Genomic DNA, 14,929 nt, shown 5'->3' on the forward strand with positions numbered 1-14,929 from the left:
ACTGCTGCGCTAAACTGGCCAACCAAAAAGTTGAAGCAGTAGCAACATCAGCCATAGAAATAGCTGATCTAAGAATATAACCAGTATGTAAATATGCTCTTCTAAGGTAAAATTCAAGCTTCCTATCTAAAGGATCCTTAAAATAAGTACTATCTTCCATAGGAATAGTAGTACGTTTGGCAAGATTGGAAATAGCCTTAGGGACCTTTTCCCAAAACTCTAGACTAGCCACAGGTAAAGGATACAACTTCTTAAACCTAGAAGAAGGGTTAAAAGAGGTACCAAGTTTAGACCATTCTTTAGCAATCATATTGGAGATAGCATCTGGAATAGGAAAAACTTCAGGAGTAACCTCAGAAGTCTTAAATACAGAATTTAAACAATTATTAGCTTTTCTATCAGGAGGACTAGACTCCTCAATACCCAAAGTAAACAATACTTCCTTTAATAGAGAACGAATATGTTCAATTTTAAATAAAAAAGAAGATTTGACAATGTCTGTCTCTGATGCAGGATCCTCTGAGGCAGAGGAACCCTCATCAGTAGAGGATATTTCAGTATGCTGTCAGTCAGTACAAAATTTAATGGATCTATGACAAATTTGGAAAGACCTTTTATGTTTATTTGAAGGCGGAATAGCAGTCATAGCCTTCTCTATGGCTGCAGCAATAAAAAAATTCATATCTGCAGGAATATCAGGTACATTAGACTGAGAATGAATAACAGTAGATGTATTTGTACTCATATAAACATTATCAGCATGTAATAATTTGTCATAACAAATGCCACATAATTGAGAAATAAGATCAGCTTGTTTACAACAAACACACTAAGCTTTGGTAGAATTGTGTTCATGCAGCTTAGTTCCTACAGTAACATCAGAGGCAGGATCAGTTTGAGACATCTTGCAAAACGTAACAAAAAAGAAAAAATATAATTTAAACAAAATATCCAATTTCCTCAAAATAGCAATTTCAGGAATGGGAAAAAAATGCTTATGCTAAAATTCTTATACAAAAAGTAAAATCAAAAGCAAGTTTCATAGCTCTCTCTCTCTATATAAATATATATAATGAGAGCAGCAAGCATTAAAGGGAGAGGCTTAATATAACAAATTTTGGCGCCAAGAACAACGCACTAAAAAAACGCAACTCGCTTCATAATAGATGCGACCTCGCGCCAAAAATGACGCAATGAAATGACACAACTCGCATCACAGTAGGCACAATTTCGCACCAAAAATATTTGCGCCAAAAATGACACAATAAAATGATGCAATTTGCGTCATCGTGAGCCTAATTTGCCCGTGGAAATTTTAACAACAGACTCCATGTTAACAGCTAACCGGAACCCCAGGTAAGAAAAAAAAACAAACTAAATTCTCCCATAAACATAATTTCCATTCTGAAACTGTGTGACTGCAAAGGGAAATATTAACAGACCTGACTCATGGCTAAAATATGCAATAAACATTAAGAACTTTATAATATAAAGTGCCTTCCATAGCTGAGAGTGTCTTGATATATACTTACCAGAAGACATCCATCCACATATAGCAGACAGACAAACTAGTACTGAAACATATCAGCAGAGGTAATGGTAGAGGAGTATAATGTCGATCTGTAAAGGGAGGCAGCAGATCAATCCCCGCGACCGATTTACAGAGAGCCCTAGAATAGATTTCCCATAAGTGAAAACATGGTATCATCAGGCAATACTCCCTTCACATCCCTCAGACAAACACTGCACTTAGAGAGGAACTGGGCTTCAATATGCTTAGAAGCGCCTTTCACTGTAGAAACCAAGCACATCATGCTTCACCACCTCTTAAGGAGGCAAAGTTTGTAAAACTGAGGTATGAGTGAGGTGGGAGGTGTATTTATAGGCATTTGAGGTTTGGGAAACTTTGCCCCCTCCTGGTAGGAATGTATATCCCATACGTCACTAGCTCATGGACTCTTGCCACCTATATGAAAGTAAAGTATATATGACCATCCAATTGATGATCATAAATACAACAATTGATCTATCAAATGTCTAAAGCAGGGATCCCTGTCACCATAAGTGTATACAAAGTTCACAAGTCCCAGACAGGCAGTGTGATTAAAAAATGTAGCAAGATCTTGCAAAAAAGAAAACTTCACACAATGGTATCAAACTGTTTCTATTCCATAATTTCCTGTAGATACATTTAGCAGCTGGTAGTCTTGTATTTGTAATATTTATCTTTTAAAAGCTGACAGCCTTATGATTGTAACATTTTTCATTGGGTATCCCCTCAGGCTGTAAATCTTCGCCCTTACTCCCTATGTAGTAGTAAATTTAGCAACACAACAGAGCTGGTACTGGTCCGCCTAGAGATTTCACTCACTGGACCATAAATAACAGGGGAGTATGTAATCATGTACTGCCACTCGCTGTTAGACAATGTATCACCCTTTTTCTGACAAAGCTTGGGCCGTGAACACAGTTCTCAGTATCGGAATATGATATTACAGGTAATTCAACACCACGCTTTACATAGCATAGGATCCATGTTTTACCTGTATTAGTAGTGGATAATCACATCCGTCCCCTCCAAATTCACTGCTCGTTGAGGAAAAGAAGGAAAGTCCTGTACTTACATAGGGAGTTGATTTAGGGCTCCTAGGTGTATTAGTATATCGCTGTAATTCCAAACAGCATGGAGACCGGCATTAGTCTTTAAGACAAACCGCTACAAGTGTTTCACCCTCACATCACTAGGGGCTTCCTCAGGCATGATCAATTGACGTTAGGCTGATTCTGCTCAATTTATACCTCTGCCCGCAGGTAAAATTGGACTTCTATAGCTCTATTAAATCTAACTAAAAAAAACGTTAACATATATGATATAACATGTCAAACTAAATAATTCATAAGCCGTTGGTACCCATTGTCAGTAACCATATATACATGTCATAACTCAAATTATGCTTATACTTCATTTTTAATTTTAAACCTCTACAAGATAAAAAAAAATGTATATACACATAAGGTAGGGATAGACATATATATTTAAATCATTCAATATCTAATAATACAATAGCAAGGGATATGTTCCCACAAAGGGAAAACCAAATAATACCAAAAATGTAATCACTCCATGTATTCTCAAGTGTGCTTAATTTGAATTTGCAAAAATATGCTAGTAATAATCTTGTGGGGTCACTAAAGATAAAATTCAAAGGGAAAAACAAAAGTATTACAATATTTCTCATAATTAGCTTGTCAGAAGGGCATAATTCAATTCTTCATTCAAGCCTATTGGCTGAAGTGTATTTAAATTGTAGATCCACTTGCACTCAGCTTTGAGGAGAAGATTTTCCCAGTCCCCTCCTCTCTCTGTAATATCCACCAGTTCTAGACCCATACATTTCAGGTCAATATCACTGCTGTTATGTTTATCATAAAAATGGCTATCAACACCACTGTCTTTAATTTTTTCATTAAGAATATCTCTTCTGTGCTCTTTTATACGCTCTCTGAACTTTCTGTACATTTTACCCACATAATAACGTGGGCATGAACAGAACGCAACATACACTACCCCCTCACTGCGGCACGTAATGTGACCTTTTACTTTGTGGGGCTTACCTTGTGCATCTATCATATATTGACCTCTAAGTAGATGCACATTTTACATTTTCCACATTTAAAGCAGCAATCTTTTGTCTGTTGTTTATCCTTTAGGGAGGGGGCACGTCTAGCTGTTATTAGCGGGTAGTCACCCACAATTTTATAAACCTCTGTATCTGTGGTCAGAATATTCCAATATTTACATAAGAGGGTTCTTAGCTCCTCCCACTTGGTATTAAATGTGGTAATTAATCTGACTTCTGAGCTTTTTTGTCTATCCACTGTTTCATATAATAATTTTTCACATGGAGTTGCACTCGCTCTAACCTTTTTTGGTTACCTTATTTGAATACCCCCATGCTGAGAATCTCTTTCTCAGATCATCAGCATATTGTTTGAAAGTTTCATCTGATGAGCAATTCCATTTTTGTCTGAGATATTGACCAATGGGGATAGCATTAATTTAGTGTTTTGGATGGTGACTAGTAGCTTCTAATAAAGTGTTAACAGAGGTGCTTTTTCTAAAGATTTCTGTAGCCAATCTATCTTGGTATCTGGAAATTTTTAAATCCAAAAAGGACAGAGATTGATAACTCCACTCAAACGTGAATTTGAGGTTCCAGTCATTACAGTTTAGCTGCATAATTTAAGTAGGCTTTCAGATGTGGCCTCCAACAGTAGGAGGACATCATCTATATAGCGAATCCATAAAGCTATTGCTTTACCAAATTCCCCTGCAGCATCCAATATGTTTTCACTCTCCCACCTACCAAGATAGAGGCAGGCATATGTTGGTGCACAACAAGCACCCATTGCTGTGCCCACAATTTGTCTATAGTGTTTACCATCAAATTTAAAATAGTTCCTATGCAATACAAAGTGTAACAATTCCACAACAAAGTCTGTATGCCTATCAAATGTAGGGCTTCTCTGATTAAGATATTCTTTAATGGCCTCAATGCCTTTAGTGTAAGGAATGGAGGAGTATAACGCTTCTACGTCAATCAATACCAATATGGTTTGTGGGGTGAGGATAAGGCCATCAAGTGTTCTCAAAACTTCAGTGGTGTCTTTGACATATGAGGGTAAAGAAGTAAGATAGGGCCTTAAGCACCAATCCAAATATTTTGTTACTCCTTCCGTTAAACCCCCCCATTCCTGACACTATCGGACGTCCCGGGGGAGGAATCTTATTTTTGTGCATTTTGGGCATCATGTAGAATGTCGGTGTGACCGGAAATTTAATCTGCATGAATGACAGTTCATTTTTGTTGATTAGGCCATTGTCAAGGGCTTTAAAAAGAATGCTATCTAATTTGTCTTTATATTGAAGAGTTGGATTGTACTTCATATTGTGTAGTATTCATAAGTTGTCGTAAGCATTCAGTTTTGTAGTCAGACACGTTAAGAATGACCACGTTACCACCCTTGTCCGATGGCTTAATCACAATGGTATTATCAGTAATCAAATCATTCAGGGCTGTCCGTTGATTTTTAGTTAAGTTGCTGCAACTGTTATTGTCATCAGATAGTCTTTTCAAGTCTTTGTCCACTAATTTAACAAAAGTCATAACACTTAATACCATAGATAGTGCTGGCATATAAGATGATTTAGGTCTCAAGTCATTAAACCAATGATACTATTATCGTCTGGTTCAGTTCTCTCCTCTGATAGGAGCTCTAAATTTTCCAAAGTAATTTTATCATGCATGTCTAATTTAGCCAACAGGGGAATAAATCACAAAAGCAATAAATACTGCAACTAGAGCTGGGGGTTTGGAGGTAGTGAATCTGTCAAAAATAATTTTGACTGAAGCAAATATTGAGGTGCTAGCAAAGGGACTAAGGTTTTGCCCCAAGAATAAACTTGACAGGTTCACAGCCTCTAAAGACCTCCATCTTTTTGCTAGGAAGATTTTACTCAGTAAGATTAATGCTGGAAAAATTGCTCCCACTTGACACCTACCATCTTCCTAATCCCTTCCAAGCTGCTCTCTTCCCTCCCCCTCCCACTGGTAACCAACAATTTTTTTTACTGACAGCCAGTCTGCAAGTATGCAAGGTAGGGATTTTTTTAAATTATTTGTTATAATTTTTTTCTGTAGTTTAGGGATCCCCCCGTGTTCCCTCCTAGTAATCCTTCCTCTCCCCTTCTAAACTTCTTGTCGTAGTGTAGGGATTTGTCTCTCATTCTACCCTCCCATGATGGGATACCCACCCACCTCTTTCCTTCCGTCCCACACCTCCCAATGGAACCACTGCAATTTCATATGGCTTCATATGATAAGAGCATGATCAGTGCAAGTTTTTAAAGTCACTATTTAAAACTGCATATTGTACGTCAATTGAAAAAAATAGCCAATATCCAGGAGGATGGCTTAAGGTGAGCAAAAGCTGACCAGGTATTTTATAATATTTACAGTGTGCCAGTAACACAGATACACAAACATACACAGCCATACACACAGAGACGCCAACAGAAACACTCAAACACTCTCACACAGACACCCACAGAAACACACAGACATACCCATGGAAACACACACACACGGACACACTGACCCATGGAAACACACAGATACAGAGAGACACAGACACACAACCAAACACAATCACAGAAACACTCAAAGACACCCCCAGGTACACTTACACCCCACAGAAGCACACACACACTGTCACACACAGACACACACACAATGCTGTTTTTTAACAGTGAAACAAAACATATAAAAGGGACATGAAACCCAGCATCTTTCTTTCATGAATGAGATAGAGAATACCATCAGTCTTATTGCAGCAGCTGTTAACCTAGATCAGATCACACAGACACTCACACGTTGACACTCACACACACAAAAACATACACTGGGCTGTCTCGAATAAGGAGATGATCTGAAGATGTAATGACAGAGTGTAGTTGATTTTTTTCAGAATAAAAATCCAAACCAAAGCATATAATATGTTACCTTTAGAATGCTACACTGGTCCTCCCTTCCTTGACCCTCACCCCAGGCTTTAAAATTACCCCTGCTACCTGAGAGTTTCATCCTCATGATGTATTCCCCTCCACTCTCCCACAGCATTACAATACCTGGACCAGACTGGAGCTGGCCTATGAGTTTGTATCCTGGGGCTTGGGTTCAACATGGCGGACTACCCAGACACATAACACTTACCTCACTCAGCTCCACTGCAATGAGAGGCAAAGCAGGCCACTGACAGGTCCAGGTTCCTTATAGTGAATGGGGGATGGGACTATTTAGAGGCATGGGCCTGGAGCTGCAGATCCACATGCCTCTATGTTAATCCAGCCCTAGCAGGCAGTGGTAAGGTAAATGGGGGCCATAAAATAAGTGGATTAGGGCCTAATTTTAAGGCATTCATGGCACCCTGGCCAGGGGGGGGGGGCCAGGCCACTAACTAGTGTGCTCCCTGTCACCCCCTGATGGAGCCCCTGGATGTAACTATAGTATTTGTGAGCATTGCTGAAAGTTTAAAATAACCCAAACTGTATGCTTACCTGATAAATGTATTTCTTTCCAGGCATGGAGAGTCCACAAAACATTCCAATTACGAGTGGGATATTCACTCATGGCCAGAATGAGGAGTCAAAGAGCACCCCAGCAGAGCTGTTAAGTATCACTTCCCTTACCCATAACCCCCAGTCATTTGGCTGAAGCGAAAAGGAAGAAGACGATAACACAAAAAAGGTATAGAGGTGCCTGAGGTTTTTTTTAAAAAAAAAAACTACCGCCTGAATGTAAATAAGGGTGGGTCATGGACTCTCCATGCCTAGAAATAAATACATTTATCAGGTAAGCATAGATTTTGTTTTCTTTCCCATGGCATGGAGAGTCCATGAATCATTCCAATTACTAGTGGGAACCAATACCCAAGCTAGAGGACACAGAATTAAAGTAAAATAGAACAAAACAGGCGGACCTTAACCGAAGGCACCACCGCTTGAAGAACTTTTCTCCCAAAAGAAGCCTCAGCCGAGGCAAAAGTATCAAATTTGGAAAATTTGGAAAAGGTATGAATAGAGGACCATATGGCCTCCTTGCAAATTTGCTCCACCGAAGCTTCATTTTTGAAAGCCCAGGAAGAAGAGACAGCTCTAGTAGAATCAGCTGTAATTCTCTCAGGAGGCTGTTGTCCAGCTGTCTCATAAGCTAAACAGATAACACTTCTCAACCAGGGAGAAAGAGTGGTAGAAGTGGCCTTCTGACCCCTACCCTTACCAGAGAAAACAACGAACAGGGCAGGTCTGACAAAAATCTTTAGTCGCTTGAAGGTAAAATTTTAAAGCACGCACAACATCCGATTTATGCAAAAGACGTTCCTTCTGGGAAGAAGGATTGGGACAAAAAGAGGGAACAGCAATTTCCTGATTAATATTGTGATCTGACACTACCTTAGGGAGAAACCCCAGCTTAGTACAGAGGACCGCCTTATCAGCATGAAAAATAAGGTAAGGTAAAAATCACACTGCAGAGCCGAAAGTTTGGAAACTCTGCGAGCAGAAGAAATAGCAATTAGAAACAAAACCTTCCAAGATAGTAATTTAATATCAACAGAATGCATCAGCTCAAACGGAGCCTCCTGCAAAACTCTAAGAACAAGGTTAAGGCTCCAAGGAGGAGCAACAGGTTTAAACACAGGCCTGTTTCTGACCAAGACCTGAACAAAATACTGAACATCTGGCAGAACTGTCAGACGTTTTGTGCAAAAGAATAGACAGTGCAGAAATCTGACCCTTCAGAGTACTGACTGACAAACCTTTCTCCAAGCCCTCCTTAAGAAAAGACAAATTTTGAGGAACCCTTACTTTGTTCCAAGAAAAACCCTTTGAATCCCACCAATGAAGGTATTTACACCATACCCTATGGTAAATTCTGTGAGTAAAAGGTTTACGAGCCTGAAGCATAGTATCTATGACTTTCTCAGAGAAGCAAAGTTTAGGCAAAACTAGACGTTCAATCTCCAAGCAGTCAGTTTCAGAGAAAACAAATTTGGATGAAGAAAGGGACCCTAAAGAAGAAGGTCCTTCCTCAGAGGTAACATCCAGGGCAGAAGAGATGACATTGTCACCAGATCCCCGAACCAGATCCTGCGAGGCCATGCAGGAGCTATTAGAATCACAGAAGCCCTCTCCTGCTTGATGCGAGCAATAACTTGTGGAAGGAGCGCAAACGGAGGAAACAGGTATGCTAGATTGAAGTTCCAAGGAACTGCCAGAGCATCTATCACAATGCCTTGAGGATCTCTTGACCTTGAACCGTAATTTGGAAGCTTTGCGTTTTGACGAGACGCCATCAGATCCAACTCCGGAATCCCCCACCTGAGAATTATCATTGTGAAAACCTCTGGGTGGAGAGCCCACTCTCCTGGATAAAAAGTCTGTCTGCTCAGAAAATCTGCTTCCCAGTTGTCCACTCCTGGGATGTGGATGGCAGAGAGATAACAATCGTGAGACTCCGTTCACCTCCATCATTGCTAAGGAACTCTGAGTTCCCCCTGGTGGTTCATGTAAGCCACCAAGGTGATGTTGTCTGACTGGAATCTGATACACTGGACCAAAGCTAGTTGAGGCCAAGCTATCAAAACATTGAAGATCGCTCTCAATTCCAAGATGTTTATTGGAAGAGACGACAGACCCTGTGCTTTTAAGGAACCCCAAACAGCTCCCCAGCCCAACAGGCTGGCGTCCGTGGTCACGATCACCCAGGAAAGCCTCAGAAAGCCTGTACCCCAAGAGAGATGGTCCTGTGAAATCCACCATGAGAGAGAGACTCTTGTTGTGGAATCCAGGTTTATCCTCTACGAGAGTTCTGAATGGTCCCCGTTCCATTGACTGAGCATGCATAGTTGCAGAGGTCTCAGATGGAACCGAGCAAAAGGAATAATGTCCATGGAAGCAACCATCAAACCAATCACCTCCATGCATTGAGCCACTGATGGACGAATAGCAGACTGGAGAGAAAGGCAAAAAGCAAGAAGTATGGATTTTCTGAAGTCCGTCAGAAAAATCTTCATGTACAAGAATTTATAATTGTTCCTAAGAAACATACCCTTGTATCTGGTACAAGGGAACTCTTTCCCAGATTCATTTTCTACATGTGGGAACAAAGAATAGACAACAACATCTCTCTGTATGAGATCTTGCTAGATGAAAAGATTGCGCTTGAACTAAGATGTCGTCCAGATAAGGCACCACAGCAATGCCCTGGGATCTGACCACTATCAGAAGAGCCCCCAGAACCTTTGTGAAAATTCTGGGAGCTGTAGCAAGGCCAAAAAGAAGGTCAACAAACTGGAAATGTTTGTCCAGAAAGGCAAACCTCAGATACTGATAATGATCCCTGTGAATGGGAACATGAAGGTATGTGTCCTTCAGATCTATGGTCGTCATGAACTGGCCCTCTTGCACCAAAGGAAGAATGGAATGGATGGTCTCCATTTTGAAGGATGGAACTCTGAGGAATTGATTGAGATACTTTAGGTCGAGTATGGGACGGAAAGTGCCCTTCTTTTTGGGAACTACAAAAATATTTGAATAGAATTCTAGACTCTATTCCTCTAGTGGAACTGGAACAATCACTCCCAGGGAGGATAGGTCCTTTACGCAGTTTAAGAAAGCCTCTCTCGTTATCTGGTCCACAGAAAACCTTGGCAGATGGAATCTGCCCCTGGGAGGACAAGATTTGAATACTATTCTGTAACCGTGGGACACTATGTCTATGGCCCAAGGATCTGGGACATCGCGTATCTAAGCCTGCTGAAAGAAAGAGAGCCTGCCCCCACTTGATCCAAAACAGGATTGGGGGCGATCCCTTCATACTTATTTAGGATCAGTGGAAGGCTTCTTGGCTTGCTTTCCTTTATTCCAAGGCTGACTGGACCTCCAAGATGACTTAGATTGTTCCGATTTGGAAGAGGAGGAGGAAGACTTTTGTCCCTTAAAGTTACGAAAGGAATGAAAATTAGAATTCTGGCGACCCTTAGGCCTATTCTTTTTATTCTGAGGTAGGAAAGAGCCCTTTCTACCTGTAATATTAGAAATCATTTCAGCCAGACCTGGACCAAACAAGGTTTTACCCTTATAAGGCAAAGATAAAAGCTTGGACTTGGATTTGACATCCGAAGACCAAGACTTTAACCACAGAGCTCTGCGAGCTAAAACAGTGAAACCAGAAAGCTTTGCTCCCAGTCTAAGAACTTGCATGTTGGCATCACAAATAAAGGTATTGGATAGCTTTAGAGCCTTGATCCTGTCAAGTTGCCCCCACAACTGTAGCAATACTAGCACTAGGCCACCACTGTAATCCCTGATGTACATACATCTTCTTCAAAAAAGCCTCAAGCTTCTTATTTATGGGATCCTTGAAAGAACAACTATCTTCAATAGGAATAGAGATAGCTCCCTCTACCTTGGGCACTGTGCACCACGAGTCACGAATAGAGTCAGCAACAGGAAACATCTTTTTATAAACAGGGGACAGGGGAAAAGGAATCCCTGGTTTATCCCATTCCTGAGTTATGATATACGGTCTGGAACTGGAAACACTTCCACAGATGAGGGTACATCATATACCCTATTAAGTTTACAAGACCTCTTGGGATTCTCTGCGACAGACAAGTCGGATTCTTCCAAAGTAGCAAGAACCTCCTTTAAAAGTACTCAAAGGTTTTCTAACTTAAATCTGAAATGAATCTCCTCTGAATCTGCAGAATTGGTCACTACTGTATCAGAATCTGACAATTCACCCTCAGAAGTCACTGAGGAATCATCTTCATCAGATAACTGAGATAAACTGACTAACGCAGCCTTAGCGGAATCAGACTCCTTATTAACATTAATATTTTTAGATTTCCTCTTGCGCTTACCAGAAACTTTCGCAAAAGCTGATAAGGCTGCTGAAACAGCAGAAGTTATCTGCACAGTGAAATTCCCAGGTAAGTAAACACCCCAGGAGATTGTTGAGAGGAACCGCAGGGAACTGCATGTGAAGCTTGGGATGTTTGAGGGGAAAGCTGAGGCATTGCTAAAACAACATTATCCTGAGAGACAGAAGGCTCTCGGGGAGAAATCTTATCTTTAAATAATAAAGTCTTATTTAAACAAGAGGAGCAAAATTGCACAGGAGGAACCACTTGAGCCTCCAAGCAAAACAAACATTTGTCAATTGGCAAATTTAAATTTTCATTAGTGTCCATAATGACAGGGAATCAGCAAAGTCTTTATAAGATACATTAGCTCTATCAAAAATGAACAGGCAAATATGTCTGCAAACAGTTTACTGATAGCTGCAAAAAACCCAGACACCATTAACTCTGCCGAGGCTTACCGCTCCAAAAGACCAAAAGATAAATCCCACTAAGCTCTTGGTCCTCACCAACCGTCCACTAGCCACTGTCAAAGACACTTTGTCAGAGAAACCTCTGGTCTGCACCAGAGCCAGATAGAGGAAGCGCAAAACAAACTCAGTCACATGACCACAATTTAAATAACTACGTCACCCGCCTCTCACTCTGAAAGAAACGGCATGAAAACAAAGCACTTCCTATAGAGAGGCAAAACCTCTAACCAAGGCCAAAGCGGAGCGGCTGACAGACAAGTCACATGACCGCAACAGTGGGCTGCTGGAACTCCGGCAAACAAGCACCAAAAACACCTCCTAAAACGTAAAAGAGGATAAATACCCCAAATGTACAGAGCCCAGACACCTATATAGTCCACTATATAACAAGAGTCCTCTCAGCCAGAAAGTCCCTTAATGCAGTGCCCCTTACATGTTCCCTGCCCAGAAAATAATATGCTCTATATTAGCATACAAAATCCCCTGATTACCGTCCACACTCCACAGAAATCTTGTACAATTAACTCCAAGAGTGCTGGCACCTTCTAACCTAGAAGGGAAAGCACTTACTTGTGGAAGCAGCAGTCATGCAGGGAATAGCTTCTTATGTGTGTTAGATTACTCCACATCTAACAGTGACCTGTAGAAAAAGAAAAGCAGAGTAACCAACTATAATGGGGATAGCATAGTTGTTAGAAATAAAGCAAGGACCACCTCGCCGCCTCCTAACTGCTAAAAGTCACCATTACTCTTAGTAAAGAGATTGACATGGACACAGCACAGCCCCAAATCCTTGCTTGCAGGGAAAAGTACCCATAAAAGGATTAAATATCTTCAGACACCAACTTTGCACATCCTCCTTTGACAGAGGCAAAGAGAATGACTGGGGGTTATGGGTAAGGGAAGTGATACTTAACAGCTCTACTGGGGTGCTCTTTGCCTCCTCCTGCTGGCCAGGAGTAAATATCCCACTAGTAATTGGAATGATTTGTGGACTCTCCATGCCATAGGAAAGAAATAACATTCTCTATTATGTTTCAGTGAAACAAGGAAGTGACTGTGTTTGTTGTATGCATGAGATTTAAGCCTAGATGTGATGGAAACAACAGCATATGCTGAAATATGTGGTGCAAAGTAATATGAAAACCATTCAATGATTAAGATGTATTTCTATGTTACAATTTCAGGTTACAGACTAATAATTAGTTCTGAATCACTTAGCCCAGCGATTAGACTTTCTCTGTGAATAATACAATGGGGCTAAAAGCAACTGTGTTTTGAGTGACAACCATAATTTATTGTTTGGGTTGACTCCAGAACCCAGATAGCTGCATGTTAATCCTTGTTTTACAGTTATAAAACTATATGACAGACAACAAGTAAATCTAATGTTGATTAGTGAAGTACATTTCTAAATAGGATTAGAAGAGCACAACTTTATTATTAAAAAGCTCAGTACACACCTGTGAAGAAGAATCCTGCATGAGCAAGGTCAGAGGGTTGCACCTTGACATAAAAAGGCCAGTCTGTAAAGGAGTTTAATCTGGATTCCTCATCTGAGTAGCTCTCTTGCTCTGTTATAGGCGAATGAACACGCACATCATATTTGGAGATATTACCAACATCCTTTCCTTGAATAAACCCGCAAGTTGGGTTATGTTTCAAGTGGTCTTCATATGGGGGTGTTCTTAAACTAGTTGAACAGAAAACTAAACCACAACAAAAGCACTGGACGCTGCGATCAGTTCCTGTAAAATAAAATCCAGCGCTGGCCATAGCTTTTGGACACCAAGATGAAAGTTTATTAAATGAAAGGAAAGACTTCAGTCTCCAGGACTCACTTCTCATTTTAGCGTTGTAGCTGTTCCCCAATTGTTGACGAATATCAGAAAATTCTTTATTTTTCTCAGAGATCATTTGAGATAAATTACTTAAATTTAAAAATGACAATCTTTCTTCCATCTCAGAGAGCTTGAACTCCTGGATATCCATGACATTAACCGTTTCCTCACCAACTTCTGTGTGTGCTGAAGAAGCCATATTCTGTATAAAAGACATATTAATTGATCTAACAGATGAAAACAGTTCTCAAAATTATTAAACTGTTTAATGAAGATACATGATGCAAGTTTGAAATTGCCTGAATGTATTTCTCTGACTGCAGAAGGCTAAAATATGCTTACTTAAAGGGATTTAGAAATTGCTCAGTTTTATAGCATGTTAATATTACACTGCTGCTTACATATGTGTTTAACACCTACAATGTGTACTCTCATATTTGCTAGTGCAAGGTTATAGCAAATAAAATGCCTCTAATCATAGTATGTCCCTTTAAGTGACAAACTCAATACAACATTGTTTTGCTAAATGTAATTTAGACAAATGTCACTGAATTAACAAAACATCCACAACAGTGTCAACACAATTCTGCAAACCTGCTGAATAAAACAAGTATAACATTTACATTTAAAAGAAAAACGTTTCCTAGCCTGCTCTTACCTAGAGTTGTTTGCAACTGACACAGACACAGGAAAGAGCTTTCTTCAGTACACCCCGCCCACTGTGTTTAACTAGTTCTGCTTGAGAATGTGTGCTGAGGTTTGATAGGCAGTCACTGTAAAAGACAGCTACATAACATGGGACAATAGAAAGATATTGTTTGGGTGTATAAATATTACCCATCATACAGTAGTTTATGTATATGCTACACAGGGTCATGTTTTCTCTTTTCTTCTATAGAAGCTATTTACCAATATACGATTGATAAAATGTAGATAGAAAACAGTTACAGCAATTATTTAGATCAAACTTACCTTATTTGCTCCTACATCAACTGCACAGAATGATAAAACACAGACTTCATCAACTCAAACATTTTTATAGTTTAAAAAGATAGATAATCCCTTTATTATCCATTCCCCAGTTGGGCACAACCAGCACAGTTTTACCTCTGTGATTACTATAAATTAAAT

At 40.0% G+C, this 14,929-nt stretch overlaps 1 protein-coding gene across 1 annotated transcript in view; it reads right to left on the bottom strand.

Annotated features, from left to right (window-relative positions):
- Positions 1–14,495, bottom strand: part of NAIP (NLR family apoptosis inhibitory protein) — a 211,543-nt gene extending 197,048 nt beyond the window's left edge. Inside the window, exons 1-2 of the mRNA XM_053699711.1 lie at positions 14,457–14,495; positions 13,421–14,000 (exon numbers count right to left, since the gene is read on the bottom strand). Coding sequence (XP_053555686.1) covers positions 13,421–13,997 — 577 coding nt within the window. The 5' untranslated portion in view covers positions 13,998–14,000; positions 14,457–14,495. The remainder of the gene's footprint in view (positions 1–13,420; positions 14,001–14,456) is intronic.
- Positions 14,496–14,929: the final 434 nt, after the last annotated feature.

Source organism: Bombina bombina, chromosome 2 (assembly GCF_027579735.1).
Source record: "Bombina bombina isolate aBomBom1 chromosome 2, aBomBom1.pri, whole genome shotgun sequence".
Lineage (NCBI taxonomy): Eukaryota > Metazoa > Chordata > Amphibia > Anura > Bombinatoridae > Bombina > Bombina bombina.